Raw genomic sequence first — 26,227 nt, forward strand, 5'->3', positions numbered from 1 at the left:
TTATATGTGAACTTCATGCTGGTTTGAATGAATGTTTCTGTGCCTGAAGAATTATTACAGATAGGTATATAATTCCAGAGGGTGCCCAGAATATTGTACATTCCCATACAGTAATGCTAAGCCTCGGACTCCTTGCTCTTCTTGTTGTGGAAATACTTCGTCACATCTAGCTGTACAGTCTTCTTTGTATCCAGTAATTAGCATATTTGATGTAATTATGAAATTAGTCATCCCCTACATGACTGCACGTAAACCTCTGCCTTGTCTAAGCACCAGGAGGTTTGTTACGCTGCATGACAACATGTAGAGAAGTAATTGAGAGAGATTGCAAATGCAGATGAAAGTTTATAATGCAGGTTGCTTTGCGAGAAGCACAATCTGAAACTTGCACGGTATTACTCTATTGAAAATCAATGCTGCAGTGAACAATTATCCTGTATCTGTTGTCTTTTGGTGTTGTGCGCTAATTTATAGTTTTCTAAAATATGATATGTTTAAGCAATTTTGCTAATAAGTGGAAACTGTACACTTACATTGTTACTTTATATAATAAATCCTTTATGGGCTGTAATACCAAATGTTAATCAATAGACATGCCAGAATAGCTTCCAATACAACCTTGTAGAGTTTCTTAAATTAATCCTTATTAAAAATATTGACTTGTTGTGACTTACTAGGCTTGCAACTGACAGAGTTTTTCATCCTAATTAGGAGGTTAGGCTCCAGTGCTTAGACTGCAGATAATAATCCAATGATTGTTTGTCTTGAAACATGAAAATCAAATTTTGCCAATTGTCACAATTATGGAAATTACTCAGGCTCTTAAAAACTCTTCGCTAAATATGTTTTCTTTTAAACAGACTCAAGCAGTGCTACTCAAGAGGATTTCTAATAAGGCAAACCAAATGGCATTCTCATATTAAACACCACATCAAAACCTATAACCCCAAATTGAAAGTATTTCAGGAGCACAGTCATTTTATTATATTTATAATTAAGTCATGCTCTATTATCTAAACTTTTTAGTGGACTTCATGGTGACATTACATTACTGGCAACCATGGTTAATATATTTTTTTACTAATTTGAAAAGGAAAGTTGTTTTGCTTTTATCCTTGTCTTGCTTTTTTAACAGCAGAAATATAAATATAAATATAAAGGAGTTACTCTGCTCATCCCAGAAATATTTTTTTTAAATTGGGGCTATAGATTTTGATGTCTTCTTTTCTATAAATATTCATTTGGTAGATTTTTAGATACATATTCATGCTTGTGTGTTAAAAAAAATGTTGTGTTTTCTTTTTGATAAATTGAGTGACTCTTCATTTGACAGTTTGATTTAAAGATTATATTCTCCCTCCCTTTTTCTACTGTAGCAAATATAGTGCAAATATTGTGAAATGGTCTCTCATTTTTAAATACACAGTGCTGGATATTAGGGTAATGTTATATGTTGAATACGAAATTGGAGAAAATTCAATATTACACCTGAGGAGCATATAAGTCTATTATTAAAATACAGAAAGGTGATTTGGTGTTAACACTACTTTAATCATTTGCTGGAAGCATAGAAAATACAACTTTATGAGCAGCTCCAAGCCTACAATACTTACAAGTTTTTAAAAACTCACAACCTTATATTTTTTAACATTTTTACCTTATTTTAAACATATTTCTATAGAAACATAATTTAAGTATTTAAAAGATAAATGTCACACACACACACATCACATTCTTTAACATCCCTACTTTTTAAAAAGCATTTTGTCCTTAAAAATAATGTAAGAATGATGTTTTTAATTAGAAATTAGTCAACACACCAAAACTGAACTATTAATTACGATGCAATTTCTCTGCTGACATAAACTCCATTATTATTATCTACTTACATTTTCTTTTCTCTGTTAATTCTAAACCCCTTGCTAAGTTATATAATGAAAATATTTTACTCTGTGCATATAACTGATTATTATGCAGTACTGCATGTTAAATGAGCAATAAGGAATGTGAAATTAATATTCTTACAGAGTACAATCATGCGGAATCTATTTGAAAGAATAGGATTTCCCACCACAACTTCACTTCAAAATACAATTTTTAGTTGTGAGTGCATGTTCCTGTGTATGTGTATTTTGAAAGTGTATTACTTTAAAGAATTGTTTTATAGAAAACAAGTGCAGTATTATAGAATAGCATCAGGAAGCAGCACGGTTGGACACACTAAAGTGGAAAGGGGCACACTTAAGAAAGCCTGTCCCTTGACAGGGCTGTACTATGGAGAAGAGCTATAAAAATTGTGTTGCACAAGCAGAATTCTGCTTATTCTTCTGTGGATCCAACCCAATAATCATTTTACTGCGAAAGTTGGCTGCAATTAATTGCATTCTGTGGTGTTGTTAATTATACAACTTTTTTCTTCTTCAAATAACACCCCAGTGGTTTTAGATCTAAGTCCTCAAAGCCAGACAGTAAAACTGCATCATTCATGTACTTTCAAACTATACTCTATGCACTGTGTTTTGGTTCATTGCACTAATCCATGCTGGATGGAGGCTGTTCAGTGTATTGACTAGTGATCAGCAGTGCTGTTCTAGAGTGTAGACAGACCCGAATCAATGGGCTCAATTTACAACAGAGATTCTAGTTAAACATTATAAAGAACATTATAAGCGTTCCCTCAGCCTTGAAAATTTAGAATGCATTACTAACAATGAAGGCCACCTTACAGTATTTGCTGTGTCACCTAATTTAAAAACGTAATAATCTTGGGTATTTTGGGGTGAAAAGGAGTCATTGTCCTTCTGTGTTAATACAAGTGTCTAGTTTTTCTTCAGCTTTTGCACTTCCAGAATGTTGTTGCTCAGTTTTTGTTTTAAAAAGCTATCATTGTTATTTATTTTGAGTATACCAATTTTCATTTTTAAAAATCACAAGTTGAGAAATACAATTTTGAGGGGGAAATGTGGTTTAAAATTGCATATTAGTAAGGAAATCGGATTTAACAGATTTAAGAGTGAGCACATGGGTTGGAAATAACCACTTCAGTCATCTTAATGTTGTGTGCAGTTAAATTCTGCACAAATAGATAAACAATAAAATGTGTCTAATAAAGTCTATGAAGCAATTAGTACTCAAGTGCTGTTTTGTCTGACTGCCCAAATAATCCCATTCAGTTCCAAAAAAAACCACATTATTTTTTTACTTTTTTAATAAAATATTTTCCCTAGATAGACACTTTAGAAATAATTAGGCATTAGTTTTCATAAATACTAAAAGTATGTGTTAATTCAGTTCAAAATATGTGAACCATACACTCTTTGATATTTGCCTGAAAAGATTCATTATTAACAAATGCTATGAGAAAGTACTCTTTCAAAATTGGTGAAGCACCTGAATGCTTTTAATAAGTGGTTGTCATCATTTTTTAGAGTCTTAGTTATGCCTACAAACCTTCCCTGGCAGCTTTCAACTTGTAAATTTTATATTTTGCAAACCTGCAATACTAAGTCTCCTTTAATAATAATGTACTTAACTTGGTTAGATATGCTTTCTTTACTTCTGTATTTTTATTGATTTAAAGCAGGTGATCATGATCGTGCATACAGTAGTTCTTGCATGCAATGTGCATCCTTGTAAAATGGCACACTATATGAGGTGTAAATATAATAAATTAATTGTTCTAATAATTTTTTACATTTACACATATACTCAGGAAAATGACACAAGTAATCTCTAGACCTAGACCCCATGTGCACTGTACCTTTGAAGCAGTATCACACCACTTTAAAGAGTCGTGGCTTTCGTCAAAGAATGCTGGAGAAGTGTAGTTTCTTAAGTGTGCTGAGAGTTCTTGGCAGATCCATATTCCCCTTACATAGGTAGAATTCCCAGAGTTCCCTGGGAAGAGAAGTTAACTAATAAGCCACTCTGTGGGCACTGATCACCACAGCTGGGTGGAGGGACATGTCTTCAACAGCAAGAGAATAAAAAATCATGATTTGATACACTATAAGTAAACACAACTTATTTATAACCAGCAATTGAATGTATTGTTACTTTGTCTGATATTTTGTTAATGTGTGATTTCATTCTGATGAAAATGGGACTGGATAACATGTTTTTTCTAGTTAGGACATATTATAAGAGCTGATACATAAGCCAGTAAATCTTTAAATCCTTGTATTGAAGATGGTGACTGCAGTTGTATTGAAGTCACTAGTTTTGGGAAAGTAAAATGTAATACAGCGGAACCTCGGATTACGTACCGTCTTCCTTACGAACGCTTTGGGTAACGAGCTCCGCTACCCTGCAAGTAGATGCTCCTGATTGCGAACTTTGCCCCGGAATACAAGCAGAAGTCATGTGCCAGCGGCACGGCAGCAGTGGGAGGCCCCATAAGCGAAAGCGCACCTCATGTTAAGAACGGTTTCGGGTTAAGAATGGACCTCCGGTACGAATTAAGTTCATAACCGGAGGTACCACTGTACACCCCATATTAAAAACTAAAACTGCAGAATTTATCATAATAGGCACTCATCTGGGACTCTGGGTGGGCGGCCGTTGCCGCATGGTGCAGCCATGGTGGGTTCAGAGGTGCCCTCTTCCGGCATTCAGGAACCAAAGGTTCCATTTTTAGTTTAAGACCTATTAGCTGACCTACCAAATTTCTTGCTTTTGAGATACACCTAATTTTTAGATCTAACTCTCAACTGAAACAGATTTTTACCATTGTTCTAGCATGTTCCCCATTCACAAATATTTCCTGAACAGTTTCTATTTGTTTCAATGAACTTTTTCAACTGTATACAGAGCATGAGATGAAGTGTTACATAAATACTCAGTGTATATAGTCTTATGTCCCAATGGTCACTATGTGCACCATCTGGAGGGGGAAAAAAGAATCACTTCATATTCTTGGCAAGTAAGTTGTTGGCTATGTTAGGTGGGGGGCGGGGATTCACTTCATAACACAGCTCAGGTCCATTGCAAGCTAACTGACTTCCAGTTTGTCATATAAGTTTTTCCTTTGTAACCTAATTTAGTAATATGAATAGACAGAATAATATAATGATATACTTTGGAAAAATGACAAATGCTTAAATATGCAGCATTTTTATTATTCCAGTATTGCAGCTCACAGAGAAAATTATAAAATTAAATACTTTTTTTTTGTTTGACTTAAAATTGCAGAATATAACATCCCATACAATGAGTTGGATACAAATTCAGGTCTAAATTTCACACCCTTGCTTATTTTTGTTTTGTTTTCACTTGAAGTCAGCTAATATGGGGGGGAAAGGTAGCTATATGAACATGCAGCAGTCCATAGGCTTAGTTACTGAGGGCTTGGTTACTGAGATTGTGATCCTTCAGTCCTCATGTTGAATGGCAGTTAAATAATTGCCGGGTTTGGGCCTTATTTATTTTCCCATCAAACCCCCTGTCACATCAGTGGAGAGTTTGCCTAAATGAAGCATGGAAAAGGTGGCCTTTCTTGCACTGGGATCACTGCTAGTCACTATCAACCTTGTGTGATTTATTGGGAGATGTGCAAGCTGAAAAATAATGACCTGATGTTATAGGACAAAATGACTCTCATGAAAACCCTTTCCAGGTTAAAGTGGTAGAAGTCAACCCATAAGGCAACTATAAATACTTTCTGAAAGTCGTTTTAAAAACAAGTCCATAGGAAGGGATGAAAAGTACCGTAGTTATTCCTGATTTTAGTGAAAGTTACCTATGGAAGGATGTGATTGATTAATTGTGGTTTTTTATTTGTAAATGCTTCCTGTTAAACCAATCTGAATATGTCACACTTTTAGCTTTGCTTCCTACTTTTCCAGTCCCTGTTATACTTCTGATCCTTCAATAAATAACAGCAAATACTTATTTTCTTGCATTTCATGCTATTACTAAGGTAAAAGTCCCACATATCATGATTATACATGTGAATTCATTGACTTCAACACTATGAACCCGCAGCATTTATTCTTAGCAAATATAGCATAATTGTCTATGTAGCTATGTTTAGATTTATATGAATTTTGGTAATCTTAAAATTCTGAATAATATAATCCTCACATCTTGCATCTGTTGATGCAGCCTAGAATACCATTAGCTTTTTTTGCTGCTGCATTGAAGTGTTGACTCATGTTAAGTTTGTGTACGAGAGCCAACAAACCACTTTGAGTATTTGGGGTGGGATCCCCTCCCCCAATCAAGTGGTATATAAGTTTAAATAAGTAAATAAAGTAAATGGAATGGAGTACCTTTGAAGAAACCATGGCCTACTGGCTAGAACCATGAACAGAAGCACTGAACATTTTGTTGCAGGTCCTCCTTGTAACATTCTCTAGATGATTGATTAGAGTGCTTCTAAAAGAATATGGGACACGGGTGGCACTGTGGTCTAAACCACAGAGCCTAGGGCTTGCCGATCGGAAGGTCAGCAGTTCGAATCCCCACGACGGGGTGAGCTCCCATTGTTTGGTCCCAGCTCCTGCCCAACTAGCAGTTCGAAAGCACGTCAAAGTGCAAGTAGATAAATAGGTACCGCTCTGGCGGGAAAGTAAATGGCGTTTCCGTGTGCTGCTCTGGTTCGCCAGAAGCAGCTTAGTCATGCTGGCCACATGACCCGGAAGCTGTCTGCGGACAAACGCCGGCTCCCTCGGCCTATAGAGCAAGATGAGCATGCAACCCCAGAGTCCACAACTGGACCTAACAGTCAGGGGTACCTTTACCTTTAAAATAATATTGTTCTTCTATTTTTTGCAACATATTCAGATACATTGATTGATTGATTGATTGATTGATTGATTGTTGCCCTGACCTTTATCAACATATATTACACCATACCTCTGTTTAGGCCTTTCTTCCTGGTTTAGTGTTTATCAGTGTGGATTTTGTAGGGATATTGAGACATATATTGATTTTGCTGAATGTATCGGGGCCATGTTGGAGGATAGTTTTTATTTTAATAAACCTTCCCTTATGCATAGAATTCCTTTAAAAAAAATGTAAAAATACTGTGAGTAATATCCAATGTTAGTCATACTCAGAACAGACCAAATGTAATGATTTTGACAATTGACTTCAATATGTCTTCTCTGAATATGACTTAATTAGGTATCACTGTATACATATTTTTGTTGATAAGTGAAATGGACAGTGTAAGTTTTTTATACTAGAGTAACATTTATTTTGTAGTTATCTTGTTTGTTCAAATTCAATGCCATTTTTTTATCAGGGCAGTTTAAAGTAAAATATTTAAAATATACATGAACACTGTATATATAGTTACCCTCATAAAGCTGGACCCTTGACTATTCATATATTCACCAGCAATTAAAGTATTCATTGAAACTAGAGTGAGAAACAATTACTAAAGAGAAATTCTTAAGCATGGAACCATAGGTTAATTAACATTTTTAATGCAATTAAAAGGTCAGAATATTATATTAAATATTTGAATGCAATTTCAATGAATTAATTTAAGAGATCATCTATAGAGCTAAGATAAATGTTCTTTACCAACACATACAGCATCTTAACAAAAAAATTGGCTAACTATACTTGACTGGTGAAATATGCTGTAAGATAACATAGAATATATTAAACATAATGGGAAGAAGAACAGATTATTACAGATGGAAATTGGCAAGAAATGAAAGAATTGTTCAGTAAGGCAAACATACCATCTTGATGAGAATTTTCATAGAAATACAATGAAAGTATATTGCCTCTGAACTACAAAATCATGCATCTCATCACTACTCCTCCCCCCCCCCCGCAAAATTGTGGTAACTGTGAGTTGAGGACCCGCCACCCGCTTAGAGATAAAATAAGAGAAGAGGACACATGTATTTTAGGTCACTGGGTTAAATAAGGCCACAACTTTATTGGTTACAGCATGTGAGTGGTATTGGCTGAGGCATTGGATCAAACAAACTATACTTGACTCAACCCCGTCCAGCAGGAAGTCATTTTTGAGGGTTAACAACCAGTGGGAGGAGCTTGTTGATGCAAATACAACTGGAAGCTTCCCCTGACGTCACCGGGGGTTGTGCCATGGCCCTAGCCACCAGCAGGGCATTGGACAGGATCCACGACCGCCGGATCCCTTTAACAGAATACCCAAAAGGAGGGGGAGATGATGGCCACAAGCTGCCCTCCAACACACCACACATATTCCAGTGCCTAACCGCCACCCGAGGAGAGGTCTTGCTCTAAACCATTTCCAAACCATTTCTGTGTTCAGAGCTGCTTTAGGGGGTGATTTGGTTGCCCTGATTGATGACCTTCATTTGGAGATAGACAAGTGGGAGTTTGACCCTGCTGCTTCTGTACATTCTATCATCTGCTTTTGATACCATCAACATAGTATCCTCCTAGGAGATAGATATTTGGAGACACTGTTCTGCAGTGATTAAACTACTGCTTCCAGGAACGGGGAGGGGGAGAACATTGGATAAGTGTTTCTTGGTCCTCTGGATCTTGAGCTCTGAGGGCCACAGGGCACTATATTGTCTCCTATGCTATTTGATATCTGTATAACCCCATTTGGAGCTGTTATTAGGAGATTTGGAGTGAGGTGTAATCATATGCTGATACTAAGCTTTTATTTTTCTGTAACTTCACAATCATGAGTGGCTATGTGTCTGGATGCAGTAGTGGGCTGATGAACTGAATCTGAAGATGGAGGGTGAGTGGTTCCTGAGTTCCCAACATCAAGCCTAGGCCTAAGCATGCACTGATCTCTGGCTTGGAGCACTAGGCTTTAAGTAGTATTTTATGCATAGGTATCTTTATTGGGATGGTAGGCTGTAAATAAGGCAATGTATTTCTGCATTCTGTGGGTGGACTAGGGGGGTTCAGTAAGAGGATTTTGTGTTTTTTACTGAATTCATAATAGTTTCAATTTTACCATTTACTAATTTGAAAAAATGATTGTATTAAATGTAATATACTGATGATTAGCTGAAGTTCATAAAAGAATTTGGTAGCAGGATATAAAACAGTAAATAAAGGTATGGAATTTTCCCCTTTTGGAATTCAATTCCTTATTCATTAAATGTTTCAGTTGTCCATTTCTTTGTGTGTTTTTTTACCTTTTGCTTTCTTAGAGTTTTTACTGCCCGCTTTGAAATGTTAGGACAAAGGTTCACAGTAGGAAGTTGTGTTATTTCTGACAAAGTTTTGTGTGCATAAAGCACTGGGAATTCATGGTAACTAAGTTAATGGTTTATGTACACTAAAGGAAACTTTTATGCTCAAAGGTAGGCGGAACAAAGCTCCATTTACTTGTATAAGAAACAACTTCAGTCTTTCTTCTACTGAAATCTAGGGCTTTTAAACTAATCTTTGAAATTATTTTTGGAGAAAGTTCTGGAAATGTGTAAATTATCTCCAACAATTCCCCTTTCCCAAATTATACGCTCCATGGTGTATCACAAAGAAAATAAACAGAAAAGGTATTGTGATAAATGAATCAATTAAAAGACTACAAGAAGACTCCAGTTGACAATTTTGCTGTCAAATTTCAATCAACATATGCAATTCACACAACTAATTTAGCTCCCCTAGTCTAGGATTCCCCAGCCTAAAAATACTTCCATCGTGTGTCCATTTCAAGAGCAGAGAATTCATACTGCTGGAGAGATTCCCCCCCCCCCAATTTCTTTCTTTCCCTATTTTTTTCAGATGTTTGGAGGCAAAGCTTTGAGCTTCTGCTGCCAAGATAGGGGAACTTGCTTACAGTATATGATTTAGCAAGCAAAAGGAAAACAAAGAGAATTGGCCAAATATAATGCATATACATGGTTTGTACTTGCATCTTTGTTTGAAATATAGATAGGGTAATCCTGATCAGGACCAAGTCAGTGTGTATGTATGTTAAAACTCTTTCCCCTCATACATATAAATCACAAAAATTGCTCCCTGAAGCTGGGAGTTGCCCTGAAAGGAAAGCTATCAGTGCCAAGAGCAGCTTTTCTCATGGGGGGCAGCTTTTGGAGTGGGGGTGGTTGTTAAGACCACCACAAGAAGGAAAGGATTTCTATCACTCTCCAACCCCACTGTGGTCCTAATTCAGATCACCCATTTAAAAAATAGACAGAAGGGCTAACAACACCTTGAATATAAAATGTAGTTTGACTCAAAGACTAGGGCTGGACTTGTCTGTCTTTGCTACAGCCTCAGAACAATTAAAGCTTCCATTATACGCACACAAACATGAGAATTAGTGTCATTGAACCCAATGGATACAAATGTGTTGGATCTGGCTGCAAATTGTATGTATTGAGATGCAGTCTGGGAAGTTGTCCAGCTCAGTTCTATTATTATTTTTGAGCTGTCACAGGACACAGGAATGCTGCCAAAAGAAATGTCCCCTTATTGAGACTCCCCCTCCCTCATAATGTGTACTAGCAGCCATCATATGGCATGACATCATAGTGTCATAAGATTTTTTACTCATACCAGCATCAGTCAATAATGTAAGTGTGGGTGGAGAAATTCACAATGTGATGCCATCATGTCATGTATACATATTTTGTGGAGAGAGAAAGAGAGTTCCACACAAATGTGTTGTTTTTGAAGCATATTATCAAAGTTGTTCTCAACATGAATCTCTGAGAGTAACTGGAGTCTAAAGATGTAATGCAGTATGAAAATTAAATGTGTGCATACAATCAATTTTGTGCACAGCACAGCCAGACCTTTGCTGCTGCTGCTGCTGCTGCTGCTTTAATTTTTGGTGCAGCAGTTCCTACTCCTTAAAGGACAATCTGATTTTTAAAGCTAAGAAGCATGTCTCCCCAACACCCAGTGGGACATTCTATACCAGGGATGGTATCCTCTATATGTTGCTGAACTACATTTCTCTCAATCCAAGACAGCATAGGATGATGGGCACTGTAGTCCAATATCTGCTCTATAGCATAACTAGAAATAAGCATGCTGCTGCATACACGAATCTGCCATGTGTACCCTTTCGCATATGCAAGTGTCCAGCGACCCACATCCAGTGGAGCTGTGGGCACGGTAATGCAGTAGCAGAGTACCAGCAAGAAGCGAGGCTGTGGAGGCATTTGGCATCGTGAAAGCTTCTTTATTTACAGCAAATCAAAACAACAAACATAGCTAGTGTGAGCAACAGCTTCACACATGTGCTCTCTGTCCGAAAGCAGAGAACAAAGAAAAAATACAAAAGCACACAGAACGGAAGTACAGTGTCTGAGTTCCGTTCCCACACTCCTATCACAATGGAATGTAAACAGTGAATCAAGAGTTCCAACAGCAATGAGAGAATGAAATTACTAACAGTTTGTATCTCCTGAATTGGCCTTTCCCCTTTTCCTTTCTCATTAATGCTGCCTTCTTCTGATCTCACTGTCCTTCTCCCTTCTCTCCTATCCTTAACCATGAAGTTCTTTATAGCTGAAATGTCATTTTCTTTTATGTCCATCAGATATGGGCATAGCAGAAATGGTGTTGCCTTTTTATCCAAGATTGTCATGGCTTGCTTAATGGTGGCAGCATCTTTGAGCGGCATCTTCCATTGTGGAAATAGCAGCAGCGCCCATATGAAATTATATGTTCATCTAAATAATCCTCCACACAATTGTCAATCACTCATGATCCTGATGGCAGCTCTACCTGCTAACAGGGTGATTTAACAATGCTACCATTATGTGTGAAACAAAATATTAAAAACATTGGTATATACTGTAGAGGGAATGTGCTGTGCTGTCTTCACTCAAAGCAGTATAACATACTGGGGAATATATGCGCTTCCAACAGCTACGTACTGGATGTCAGAGGACGAGAGTCAGAGAACTTGAGTCAAAAAATGTAGATTAGATCTATGTACCTGCAACTGAAAAGATTGTGTGTGGGGTTTTTGGTTTGGTTTTTTTAATAAAAAAAGTCATTTATACATATCTGATTTTTAGAAGTCAATTTAGACAATCAGTTTGGACAGTCATGGTCAAAAATTGTTTCTAAAGTTGTTGCTTAATCGAAAGTATTCTCTAGTGATATGAATCCATTATACAAAATTGTTAAAGCATGCTTAACAATATTGTGTTAATTATGCAATGATAAATTATTTTATCTACCTTAACAACACTGTAGCAGTAGATAATTGTTCTTTTTATGCAAGAGGAAAGTATTTATAATTTAACAAAGACTAAGAACTTTGATCATAATGACTGATTTCTTTTTTTACGTAACCACTAAAAAAATTGTAATAAATGTGATTCTAGTGCACAGGACATATTTTTTGTGTAGCATGATAAAAATAAAAAAGCCAGAGGAACCTTGTAGCTAACAAATGCACAGAGAAAAGCAACTACCATTCAGAACTCGTGTTAAACCTGCAGTTTAACTACTGATTCCAAGTCACCTGAAGTCATTTATACTACTCTTTCGCCATTTGTTTTATTTCATTTAAGCTGTAATTCATTCTCAGTCTTAACTAGCTATTCTATGTATCCATTTTTGCTTTGTAACTCATTTCAAACTACTTGACATGGACATGAATGTGAAACAAGAATACTTTTATTGTCTCTGTGTATTCACTAGTATAGGCTGTGCTGTACAGTGGTACCTCGGGTTACATACGCTTCAGGTTACATACGCTTCAGGTTACAGACTCTGCTAACCCAGAAATAGTACCTCGGGTTAAGAACTTTGCTTCAGGATGAGAACAGAAATCGTGCTCCAGCGGCACAGTGGCAGCAGGAAGCCCCATTAGCTAAAGTAGTGCTTCAGGTTAAGAACAGTTTCAGGTTAAGAACGGACCTCCGGAACAAATTAAGTACTTAACCTGAGGTACCACTGTAGTGCCTAAATGGAAAGGAGAGAAGGCAGAATGAGGAGGGAAAAGAGAAAGATGAAGGAAGTTTACTGAGCGGAACATAGGAAGGAAGAAGCAGTCTTTATTGGTTGAGTAAATTCAAATAGAGAGATTCATGTCCCCAGTATGGTTTTTACTGGATAATAACATGTGGAGATTGGTATCCAGGTGGAAGAGCCAAGAGAAAGTCAAGCTGTTTTGGAGTAAGTGGCCATATGCAGGAATACTCTTGAAGACTGCCAAAATGCCAGAAAAGGTGAATCATGCATTCCCAAGCTGCACTGAGGGTGAAATGCAGAGCAAGTGCCTGGTCAGGAACTCTGCTTTCAGACACAGAACTTGGACTCTCGGCTCAAGTATTCCTGAGGACTTGATTCTAAAGGTTAGCACATGGTTTAAACATAAATTAGGATGCAAAATTAGTAGCTCAGAAGCAGGGCTCTAAGATACATGGCTAGGCACAATCTAAAGCATTGTCGCAACCTTACACACTTTCTTTGCTCATCTTTTCAAGGGTGTGGTGGGCACAGTCATTCTCTTGGTTCTCTTCCCAAGTAATGGGAGTGGGCAAGCAAGCGAACACCCCAAGTAGGCTGTGTTGGCTTGTACAGCTGCATTTGATGATGCAGCCTTGGAGATGGGGCCTAAGTTTGCCTGGCTAACTTACTATCTGACTCAGGGTCTTGCATTTTCCCAGTTGCCAGGGCAGCCTTCATCTCCAGTGGCAGGGTGACAGCTGGTTTGTTCAACTCTCCCTCATCTGTTGAAACATACGGCAGCATGTGGAGAATGTGGTCTCCTAGGGGACAACCCAGACCCTCTCCACCAACAGATTCAGTAATCTCCTTCCATTCCTCCTCTCTCTTTCTGACAGAATGTCAACCAAGAGTTTTTTCGGCACAAAAGCGGGTGGACATGTCAAGGCTACTTTCTAAAAATATTATAGAAGATGCTGGAGGGGTTCAATGTTCTATTGTTATGTTGCTCACCAAAGAAGCGTGGTGGCAAAACTTTAAATCATCTATGCAACAAAAAACCTTGGGCTGGACTAGTTGATACCTATGAATATGATGTCATATAGTATTTATCAGTTCCAGCTTTCCACCTACAAGTGATCCAAGGCCTTTAGCTGATTAACATTCTATGATGTTTTAAGTGTGTTTGTTTTTTCATTTTTATATTTTTAAGTTGTGAACTGCCTTGTGATCTTTAGATGAAGGGGGGTACACAAATTTAATCATCATCATCATCTGAGAGTGGTGACCTAGGTACTCCCCATGCCCTCTAAGCAAAAAGCTTTCCCCATGCTTATATATTTCTGTGATATTTAGACTTCCAAGCCTGAAGCAAAACTTCCAATATTGGAAACACATACTGAATACTAAAAGTATGCTGCCCGTGTGCTTAAAGTTATGCACATGTATATAAATTTGCCTAATATATGCAGGCTGATGGTTTTTACAATTGTAACACTGCAGGCTTTTAAGTAAGTATCTTATATTGGTTTTGGGTGTGTTTTTTTTCCAGAAAACGATAGGTATTTGGTTTTCTATTGTTCTGGTTTTTTACCTTGTCTCATGGATTCTCACATTTTTTAAAAATGTGATTTGTTATGATTTTAAGAATTCACAGATTGTCATATACATGTGGGTGTCTTCAAGCATCTGGTTCTCCTGGTTACCTAAAATTGCTTCTTTTCAGAGTGATACTCTGAAGGGGGGGAAAGAACATCAAATGCTTCATGGTTCATGTAGCCTGCTCTTAATCCTGGCAATCAGAGGAATACTGGTTTCAGGGTGTTGGCCACACTTTTTCTATAGCTAAGCTAGAAGCCATCTGTTGGCTTATCTTCCATATATTAGTTATGTAAATCCAGGGATGTTGCTGCTGCCATGAATGCTGCAAAACACATTTCTACCTGGTCTAGGGGTCGGGGCCGACTCACCCTGAACAGCTAAAAGAGGCTCCTGGGAGGCCAATGAGACATTGCTGGAACAACTCTTGGTTTGTGACAACTGGCTAAAATATTTTAAAATGTTTCTAATTTTGGTTCCTCTGAGTTGGTGTTGGTTAAATGTTTAGTTGGAGTTGGTGGTTATTTTAATTTGGGTATAACTGTAAACTGTTTAGTGTTGTTGTTGTTGTTGTTGTTGTTGATTTCTATTGATTTCTTGGTTTGTTTGTTGCTTGTATAGGATATTTTGTTTTTTTAATGTTTGATTTGTTGTGGTTTTATATATGCTATAAGCCACCCAGAGTGGCTGAGGAAACCCAGCCATGTGGGCGGGATATAAATTTTAAAACAAGTTATGTCTGTCAGGCCCATAAAGATTCAGAGGTTGCGTGAGTATTAATACAAGAGATTTGGGAATGATGTAGTACAGAGATTGCCAGCCCAGTGCCCATGGGCACACATTTCATGGCTCTCCTTTTTATTTATTTCCAGGCACTTCCTTCACCCATGGAGGGGCTTTCTGAATGTGTGTGCTCAAGCATGTTCTTGCTATGTGTGTATTATTGAGAGATATCCACTTGGGCAGAGAGAAAGAGACAGAGATGTCTCTCGGTGTGTGAGAGGGGGAGGGGGGAGGAAGCATACATGTACGTGTGATCTGTAAGAAAGGGAGGGGTGTATGTGCTGTGTGTACAGTCTGTGTGAGAGACTGAGGGATGCATATGCGAAGTATGTGATTGTGTGTGAGAGAAGCGTGTGTGTCTGTGGTCTATATGTGTGCATGTGCTCTGTGTGTGTATGTGTGTGAGAGAGAAATGGAGAGAAAATGTGGTGTGGCCACATTGTATATTTTTCCTGGTACATGGAAAAATTCCCTGTTTACCAACAGCATCATTGTGTGCATGATCTGCACAATCAGGACACATAGGTGACTTCCCACAACAAGCATGTGATTAGAGTAGGGAGCAGCAAGGATGGCCCTCTGTTTTCGTGTGATGCCATGCCATCCACAGCAGCTATGATAAATTATGCCTGTCCCGCCATGGTACACATTTTGTGTTATGGCCTGCTCCCATGAGAGCCATTTTGTAACTGACACCTACAGCACTTTCTAACAATTTGTAATGTGCCTGCTGGTCCAAAAGGTTATTAACCCCTGATGTAGTAAGAGAGTTCAAAAATGCTTAGGCTGTAATCATAACTAGACTAAGGGAGCAATCCTAAACCGCCCAACACCAGTGGAGCTTTATGGTGTGTGAGAAAGCCAGTTGAAGAAAAAAAGTATGATGAAAAAGGGAAATTATGAAGGAATACTAAAGAAGCGTTTGTGGTTTTTCTGAAACTTGCTTGTATAGCATGTGAATCTTAATGGTTCATTCTTTAAACTTCACCGTGTGCTTCATTCTAATCTGCACACTTCATATGATGCTCTACATTTCAGACCCTCCTGCAGCTATAAAAGGAAGTAATTAAAGCTGTTTCCAATCTGTTTTTCTGTGTGTTGTTGCAGAGCATGAGCTAATATCAGAGTGTCAAAAGGACTGTCATGTTGTTATCAGTGTGCATGCATAAATGAAAAGATTACAGCAGTTTGTTTTATCATCAATTTTTAAACTCTTCAATAAAAACATAGTTTTAATAAAATATAACTCATGCAGTTAAATCAAATTTCTTTCATTTGTTTCCATTAGGATCAATTACCCATATAGGTTTTTTAAAGCAATTGAAATCCTTTGCTGGCTGTTGTGTCTTTTTCACTTTAGTTTTCTAAGAAAGTGAGAAAATGTGACTTTACACATACACACAGATGCACGCACACACAAACAAATGTATATTTAAGTCATCACTTTATACTTAAGCATTATTTTTATTTCTTGTAGGTGGAAAAGTAACCAGTCTCTGCCTTAAAGTTTTACATCAGTGGGAAAAAGTTTCCTTTTCTCCCAGAATTATGGATATAAAAGATCGAAGGCACCGCTCTTTGACAAGAGGCAGGTGTGGAAAGGAATGTCGCTACACAAGTTCATCACTGGACAGTGAGGACTGTAGAGTGCCTACTCAGAAGTCCTATAGTTCAAGTGAGACACTGAAGGCTTATGATCATGACACCAGAATGCACTATGGAAATCGAGTTACTGACCTAGTTCACAGAGAGTCTGATGAGTTTCCAAGACAAGGTATGTTCTAAGACACTTTTTTTTTTTACTTCAACGATACCATTACAGCACTATATTTAAGTGTCCATGCAGTTACTCTGCATTTGTATTGGAAGATGTGTTCAGTTGTGATTTGACATGCAAGTACAAAATTCAGTTTTCATTGTGAAGTGAAGTGGTGAATATGTTAGCTTTGTCATATTCAGAAAGCCTTTCTAGATTCCTCCTTTTAACATAGAGGTATTAATAATTATTAGTATTAACCAGCTGTCATGTTGTCATATTTCTGGAGAGGCCCACATATTATACCCTTGTGTTATGTCACTAAGGTTCATTACAGGTATAACAGAGGCATTTTCACTACTTATTTTTTTGTGGGACTAGCATTACTGATAAGATGAGTAAAACATTGTGATTAACATTTGGTAATCATTACCTATGAGGTACTTTGTAATTTATCCCATATTTCTTACTGAAGTGAATTGAAATGTGGAGAATGTACACTTTTCCCTGACATAATTTTGTCACTGCATAAGCCTTACATTTAATTTAATTTAAAAATGGAGGGAGAAGACCCATCTAATTATTTTTAAGTTCATTAGTAGTTTGTTAGTGCCTCACACAGAATCAAAAGCCCATGTTAAATTTTAGATTGACATAAATTCTTCACATGAATGTGTAAACTTCCTTTGATAACTTTTTTCCATTATAACAAAAATGATTTAGAGAAGTATCTTTAGATGTTGTTTTTACTTTGCGTACATTTCTTTCAATGTTACTTTAAGTGACAATTTATTATGCTTCTGTGTCTTACCCTTTTCAGTGTGTGAATAATTCAAATACAGAAAAACATAGCCCAGACTTGTGATATGAAAAGTTCCAGATAGTCTGGCTATTAAGAGATAGTTGCATTCCTAAGGCAGGCATAAATGGTGGGTGGGGAAAACCAGCACACTTTTCAAATGTCCAGTTGTCATATAGAATGATATTAAGTCCTATAATCCCTTTGTAAGATTGATGTCAATGAAGTTATTTCTGTTGCTTTTCCTAGCCCAGAATGAATCCTAGGCAATACTTTTCTCAAAAGATTGTCTTCCCAGCAAAATTGATCCACAAGCATGTATGGCTCCGTCTCATGGAAGAGTATTTGTTCAACATAGCTGTTAATTTTATCCTACTGTACAAAGCTAAAAGCACCTGATGCCCTCTAAACATGTTTTAAATTACTGTATGCATGTGCTTGGTTTGGATTGGAGGTAATAGCTCTTAGTGATAGAATTCCCTGTGAGGTATTTGTTGTTTCTTTCAAAATTGTTAAAATTTCTTTGGCACTATGAACGTTAAATCACAGTATCTCTGTGCGGTAGATATATTCCCTGCCATTCTTCCAGTGAGCTAGGCAGCTTAAACTGCAGAATAGAGACTTATCTAAGGACCCCAGTGAGCTTTACTGCTGAATCAGCATCTGAATCTGGATTCCTCACATTCAGGCACAACAGCGTACACACTTCTTGTCAATGGTCCTTGTGATGTTTAAGTTGTAACTATGCTTCAGCTGAAGAACTGTTGCTCATGTAGTGTATAAATTATCCTGTGTTTGCATAGCTTCAAAACTGCAATAGGGTTCTTTGTTTCTAGATCACTGATTTTAAAACCTCTTCCCAACTTTCTTCTTCTTTCATGAAATTACTTCAGTTTTCTTTTGGTATAAAATGGATACCATCTTTGCTAGTTGTTGTGTACATTAGTTTCCCAAATACAATTATTTTCCCCTGGTATTATTTTTCTTTCCATATTTTGGCCTACTTACTATTTCTGTAACTACTAATTTACATTTCCTTGACTGTTTATTCCCACTTTGAAGTAAACAATATGTGTAGTAAGTTAGCCTTGTATGAGTGTATTTTAAGGGTAACTGTATGCACTGCCAGAAAAAAAACCTGTTACTCTATTGTTCTCTTGTTTGTTGGTGGATCAAGTATACAGGTGGTTACTAGCGGTACATAAATATAGGTCTGTCCTATGTATAATTTGATGGAAAGGAAACACAGTTTTCAGGAAAGTTACAGTACATCTTGTGAACATTTTTTTTTCCTTTTAAAAAGTGCATTTTATTACTAGCAAAGTATTCTGAATTCTAAGTACACTGGAGTACTGCAGAATCACATATGTCAAGCTGGCAACTGCTGATTTGTGCCAACTGCACCAATTTGCCTCAGGATGCAGAATTAGATTTCAACAGAATAACTTGGAGTTTAAATGAGGTCACAAGATTTATTTACTGGAAACACTGAAATGGATTTATCAGGCCATTCTCTAGACATGAGGCTCATTCTATTAAATGGGGGCATTTGTCTGATTTGCTGGTCCACCCAATATTGGTTGTTCATGCAGTTCCCCTTTATCCACACAGGCCAAGAGCTTGCAATGAGGCTGCCCGTAGACTATAATAATATCACAAGGGAAGTAAAAGTAAGGTTTTTGTTGACTATCTTTCTTCCCCAATTCATAACAGCATAAATCTATCTTGGAATAACGTCTTGTTAGCAACTAGTGCCTTGTTGTGGCTCAGAGGTCACAGGAATAGAATGGACATTAGTTGCAATGGACAGATATCTATAGAAGTCATGAGAATTAGACCTTTTTCGATAGTTTCATGGTAGATCTGGCCCCGCTCCTGTGGGTGCCATTGAGCAAGGTAACACTAGATGGACTTCATTGCCTTGTGTGGATGCCATTGAACAAGTTAATACCTTGTTGATGTAATAATATGTACAGTGGTACCTCGGGTTAAGTACTTAATTCGTTCTGAAGATCCGTTCTTAACCTGAAACTGTTCTTAACCTGAACCACTTTAGCTAATGGTGCCTCGTGCTGCCGCCGCACCGCCGGAGCACGATTTCTGTTCTTATCCTGAAGCAAAGTTCTTAACCTGAAGCACTATTTCTGGATTAGTGGAGTCTGTAACCTGAAGCGTATGTAACCTGAAGCGTATGTAACCCGAGGTACCACTGTATTAGGTAAACACTGCAGAGCTGCGGAAAATTTTTATGCCACAATAAATTAAAAATTGTGCTTTTTCTGAGGACCCAACATGGTCTGGTCCAAAACAAACAAGATAGATGCCTTTTTTTTAAAGGGCCATAATTTTATAATAGTATTGGGAGGATTTATATCTGGATGCTTTACTTGAGATATATCTTAATTGCATTAATTTAAAGCAGAGAGTCGCTGCAGTGTTTTTGTACTTTGCAAGGTAAAAGCAGGGAGTCTGTATAATATTCTGTATGACTCTAGGTAGACATAGGATATGACTAATTATCAGTGTTGTCACCATAATTTTTTCTCTTGAAGATCTGGAACAACTTGGAAAAGGTGTGAAGACTGACACACAATTATTGCAAACTACAGTTAGAATGTTACATGATCAAAAGCCCCATCTCTTAGCTGTCACATAAGTAAGTTATTACTGAGCACTCTCTTTTTTCACGTTGTAACCAAAGCCAATCTAGTAATCCATCTCCTCCAGGAATTATGAGGACAAATAGTATATGCTTTAAAATTTTAATATGTGCAGCCAACAAGGAATTATTTAATGATTTGATAAAGTCTTTTCTAATTTGTCATATGTGTTGATAAGTGTACAGTGCACATATTTATTGTACTTCCTTTTACAAGGAGGTCTAATTTCAGTGAAGCATAGCACAGTATCTGTATAGTATTGCTGTGTGGATCTTCCCTCTATTGTTTTATATTTTTTTAAAATAAAAATAAAATTCCCCAGTTGTTTTTCTAATTTAGTTCAGTGGCATTAGTTAAGAAAATGGCAGTGATCTTGATATGCACTTCAGTTTGTCATGACATATCAACTGTTTTTTTAAAAAAGTGTTCCCTTGCGATAGTTTAACCTTCTGACACAACTATAAAGTAAACTTTCATTCTTTCCATTTTCCACTATGGAATGATAGCTACATAAATTAAAGAGGAACATGCATTCATAAAGCACCCAATTGAAAGTAATAACACAAATTCAAACAAGCTTTATCGGGGACTTGAAAATGAGGATTTAAATAGTAGCCCTCATGTACCCCCACCAGTGTCAGGTCTAGGAGAGGTCCCAAGCAGTAAACCTGATTCTTAAAGGATATGTAGCAACAAAAAGCATGCACATATCCTATTAAAGATAATGAAAGACTAATGAAAGACATGTCTGACTTGCATAGATTAAGCTTCAGGTCTTAAACTTATATCCAGTCCATCACTGAACTTAAATACCAAGGACTTCCACACATCTTTGTTCTGTTGCAGCATCTTCCTATAGAAATTAAATAATGTGGGGGACACAACAATCAAACTTAAAATAGATCATTTTGAGCAACACTCAAAAGGAGGCACTGTGGGAAACACAAGTGGCATCATCCCACTAATAGCATCACTGGGATATTGTGGGAAATTTAAATAGTGGCTATGTCAGAAGAATCACAAGGACTTAGCTGCCCAGCACTCATCAGAACACCATGAAATAAAACGATTTAAAAATGAGAGTCTGTGGCCTGAGGAGAGTCCAAAGGGCCTGTGTGTGGCTTTCAAGCCTGAAGTTTGCAACTCCTCATCTATGGGCTCAAGCCACTAGTACAGGGTTGCCATAAGTCTGGGAAAACCCAGACATCTCTTCTTGGGGGGGGGGGGACATGCCCATCCAGGCAGATTTTTACATTTTAAAGGAAATGTCCGGGGCTTGGGGGGGAGTTGGGGGCTTGGACGGGGCGGGCTGCTCTGCACGCAGCTGCCACTGCCAGCCTGAGCCAGGGAAAGAGGTGTGTGGGTGTTCTGCATGCTGTGGTCACCGCCAGTCCAAGCCAGGGAAAGATGTACATAGGCGTAGCAGCCCCGCATGCCCACATGCCTCTTTGCCCAGCTTGGGTTATCCTCTTTTTTTGCTCTTCAAGATATGGCAACCCTACACTAGTAGACATTGACTACTACCATATGTTGTACTTGTGTAGTACAGAGGAATTACATTTTCATGTGAATAATCCTTAAAAGAATAGCAGTGTGTGTGTGTGTGTGTGTGTGTGTGTGTGTGTGTGTGTGTGTGTAATTAGGGATGCTGACAAAACTTTTCTGACTTGGTTTCCTCTAACCCGAAATACCAGCCCTTACATAAAAGTATGTGTGATTGTATATATTGCAACAATAGTAGTTATTTAGAATCTGCTTTGCTGCAGAAAAAAATAGATACTCACATGCTTGTGACATGCAATTACATACATAGATTTCCTTTGCTTGCCTGGGGAAAATGTTATGTGACTCAAAGGAGCCTGTTAAAATGTGTTTCCTGCTGTCCCAGTGTCACTCTTTCTTCCATATCTTCCTGAAATTGCACATTAGCATAGCTTGCCAAGATTGCTATGAATTCTGTCTTTTAAAAAACCCCACAGAAACCCCTTTTGGGCAAGGTTCAAATAAACAAAAAATAAACAGCTGTAACTGTTTTGTCCTAAGTGGTTGAATATACCATAATATTGATGCAGGACTGCCTGAAGACCCATTTGACTCATCTCTAGAACAAACTTAGATTAGTGAAGTTGACAAAGCAAATGGCATTCAGACATTTAAATATATAGCTTCCCATTCTTTACAAATACTTAGCTGTAAGTGTTTTACAATGAATGCTAAAATACATATCTCTGAATGCAGACCATATTGGAAACTAAGATTTACTGTCCCAAAGAGTAATGCTTACTCAGCCATCTGATGAGATCTGAGCACTAAACAGTTTGAGAGGGATGCATAAAACTGTTTTATTACAAGATGCTGTTATGAATTATTGCAGATTTCCTTATGGTATAATGCTGTTACCAAACAACATGCATGAATATTAGTAGTTTTATTTCTTCCTTGTACTTTTTTGGGGAGAATACTTGGATTATGGCTTCCAACAGTTTCCATATATCCTCAGGTAATAGTCCGTATAGAGACCTCTGCTCAAAACCAAAAGGTGCTTTTAAAAATTTGGGTCGCAGTATGTGGAAAGCTTCATTTTTTTTGCCCATGAAACTGGTGTTAAATGGTAGCATCTCATAGGGATGGATGCAGAAAATAACCATTTTGCAACCATTAGTTGGTCTCTAAGGTGCTACTGGACATTTTTAATTTTTTATATATATATTTCGAATGCGTCAGATCAACACGGCTACCTACCTGAATCGTTTTGCAGTTCGTTTTGTGAAACATTCAGTTGTTGTTAACTGACACCCTTTCTATCATTTTTATTAACAGATTACAATTTCTGTTTAATAAATGCAAAGCTGAAAAGGGGCTTGTTAATGGGACCAAATTTTTTATTATGTAGAAGACGTGTGCGTGTGTGTGTGTGTGTGCGCGCGCGTGCACACGCGCGCACACACACACACACACACTCAGTCAGCTGGGACATTATTATTGATATAGTCTGATGGGACATTATTACTTAAAATTTTAAAAGTGTTGCCCTGGGAGGCAGCAAATTTTTATTTGTGTGGCTCGATCACACCATCACTTCATCTAGCATTTTCAAAAGATAGTTTTAGTTTAAAATTCCCTTCTCTTTTCATAAGGGATTTTCTAGCCCTCCAAATTGTCGGGGGGGGGGTTCCTAAATTTATTGTTTCTTGTTCCTGCTACCACTAATTAGCATAAGGTGGAGGGGAGGGGGGTTACTATTGGTTCTTTCTGTAATTCCCCATCTATCCTACATTCCCAGAGCTCTTTGGGTTTCTTCCAGAGATTCTTAAATCAAAATTCAAGATAATTTTTCATCTCACACTTTTCTACAAGTTTTCTAGTGTGGAATCCTGGGACTGGAAAAGGGAAATAAATGGATCTCACCCAATATTTTGCCCTTAAGGCTCAAGCCCCTAAAGATGAGCCCACATAATTAAGATGATATTTAACTGCAACCAGAGCAATAATATAATCAAGCAGATAAGAGTTTTGTTGCCATAACAAGGGTTCTGCAACAGCAGGGTGCTTCAGTTATCCAAACTGTGAAGAGCTTGTGGGCCTGCAGCTGTTTTAAAATGGCTAAACCACGCCCCCCCCCAGCCAGTCAGATTGGCTGGCTGGGGTGCATAACACAGGACCAGGACTCCAGTGACACAGGGGGCCTGGCCACGGGCACCTGAGAGCACGGGAAGCGATTCCCGCTCACAACCCCTCCCCTCTGGGAAGAGGAGAGGCTTTACTGCAAATCTTGATGATCAGTAGTCAGAGAGGATGTCAGAAGACTGGAATGGGGGGGGAGGGACTTGAACACAATGATTCAGCTTTATCCAAATGCATGCCGTGGTCCCAGTCCCAGTGCTGCCCCTCCCAGTGCAGATGCTATAGCTAAGATGTGAAGGAACAAACATGACAAGATAACAATCTGAGATAAAAATGGCCATAACTTTATTGATTTCAGATATAGGTGTACTTTGGCTCAGGCATTGGGTGTATATCCATTTCAGCTTCCTGCCGCAGAGCTGAAACATTTTACAGCACGGTGCCAAGGATTGTGGCCTCCCCAAAATGCCAGTCTACCAGGGTGGCCATTCCCAGGCTGCCTCTGGAAGCTCTATGGCCCATCTGCCACACACTTGGCTTCTGGACAGAGAATTCCGCCTAGACCCCTCTAATAGGGTATCCTGAGTACACACCTGTTCTTCGGTCAGAATGATACCCAAATTACCTCAAAACCTTGATGACTAGGATTCCACCCAGTGCCTTACCTGCCAAAGGTTGTGACATTTTCCTATGGGGGAGGCAAAAAAAGAAAAAACACAATGGGCCCAATGTGTAGTGGTTAAGAGCAGTGGACTCGTAATCTGGTGAACCGGGTTCGCTTCCCCGCTCCTCCACATGCAGCTGCTGGGTGACCTTGGGCTAGTCACACTTCTATGAAGTCTCTCAGCTTCACTCACCTCACAGAGTGTTTGTTGTGGGGGAGGAAGGGAAAAGGAGATGGTTAGCCGCTTTGAGACTCCTTAGGGTAGTGATAAAGCGGGATATCAAGTCCAAACTCCTCCTCTTCTTCTTCCCAGCTCCCAATATGGCAAAACATGATTAAAACACATCACAATACAGTGCAGCATGAAAGGGGGGGAGGGTTTGCTCTCTGCTGACTATGCTGAAAGTGTCATGTGCAGTCAGATTTTAAGTGTAGCTAGCAGACCAGAGTGGATGCATGCACGTTCCGGTCTGCCAGTGAAGCTCCACCCTGTCAAGTGACCATGATTAGGCAGTTCAAATTAGAGCATTTGATGGGCAATCCTGCCTTGCTATGTGGCCAAATGATCTTCAAGGGCCAGCTGTGGGCGCAGACACATTGAGTTGCCCCCAACATTGGGGGTGGGGTCCTCTTTGCGTGGGTATGATGTGTGTGCAGCCATGAATGCACATGCCGTTTTCAAACCCTGAAGAGTTTGAATGGGGTGCGGTGTGCTTATGTGTGCTCTGCTGACATGCGTAATGACCCAGAACACAGCCCCCACACAGACAGGGAGTTGCTTATACTAAGATGCAGGAGACAATGCCCACTTTTTATTTTAAATTTGATTTTTGATTAATATTTTACACTTTCATTTTGTAGTTGGATAGCTGTTTATTTAAAGTAAGTAAATATATTTTGGAGCAGAGAGTGATAGTCTACATACAATTACAGTACATACAATTACTGAAACAAATCAACAAAATGTAATTCTTCCATAAGAGTTGCCTGGAAGAAAACACCACTTACAGTTAGTTCGTCCCTGGAGAAGGCACAAATGTGACTTGTAAAGGGGGACTTCGCGTCTTTTTAAAAGCTATTGAATCCTCGGAGAAAGCATACATTTTACATAGAAGTGATTTGCAGTATAGAGTTGACACGCTGATCAATTAGCTAGTAGAATGATCTCCCTCAAATATTCCATGATGCCAAGAATGCAACCGAATTAGTAGCTGCTCACAATTTAAAATTCCATTGTTGGGTCTTTTAGCAAGGTTAAATTGGCTGGTTGCCAGTTTAGCAAGTCCATTGGCTGCCCCCTAGTCCTGGAGAATTTAGGAATGAATTTAGCAGCTCTTCCTGTTTGCTACCTACTACAGCTACAGGCATCTCAAAAGAGGTACAGAAGCAATTATCAGCCCTGGCAAAGTGCTTGCTTGCTGCAGGACTCAGAAAGCATTCTGTCCTGTAGGTGGCTTTCTGTTGAAATAACTGAATATACTGTGTCAAGAAAACAATATATATATATTGCT

At 38.3% G+C, this 26,227-nt stretch overlaps 1 protein-coding gene across 10 annotated transcripts in view; it reads left to right on the forward strand.

Moving 5' to 3' along the window:
* The window catches only part of TENM2 (teneurin transmembrane protein 2), a 719,087-nt gene that overhangs the window by 56,699 nt on the left and 636,161 nt on the right, over positions 1 to 26,227 (forward strand). For all 10 annotated transcript variants that reach the window (XM_053376484.1, XM_053376486.1, XM_053376485.1 and 7 more), the window contains exon 2: positions 16,691 to 16,987. In XM_053376484.1, the coding sequence (XP_053232459.1) occupies positions 16,762 to 16,987 (226 nt within the window). In that variant the 5' untranslated portion in view covers positions 16,691 to 16,761. The remainder of the gene's footprint in view (positions 1 to 16,690; positions 16,988 to 26,227) is intronic.

The sequence above is a fragment of the Podarcis raffonei genome, chromosome 2 (assembly GCF_027172205.1).
Source record: "Podarcis raffonei isolate rPodRaf1 chromosome 2, rPodRaf1.pri, whole genome shotgun sequence".
NCBI classification, from domain to species: Eukaryota; Metazoa; Chordata; class Lepidosauria; order Squamata; family Lacertidae; genus Podarcis; species Podarcis raffonei.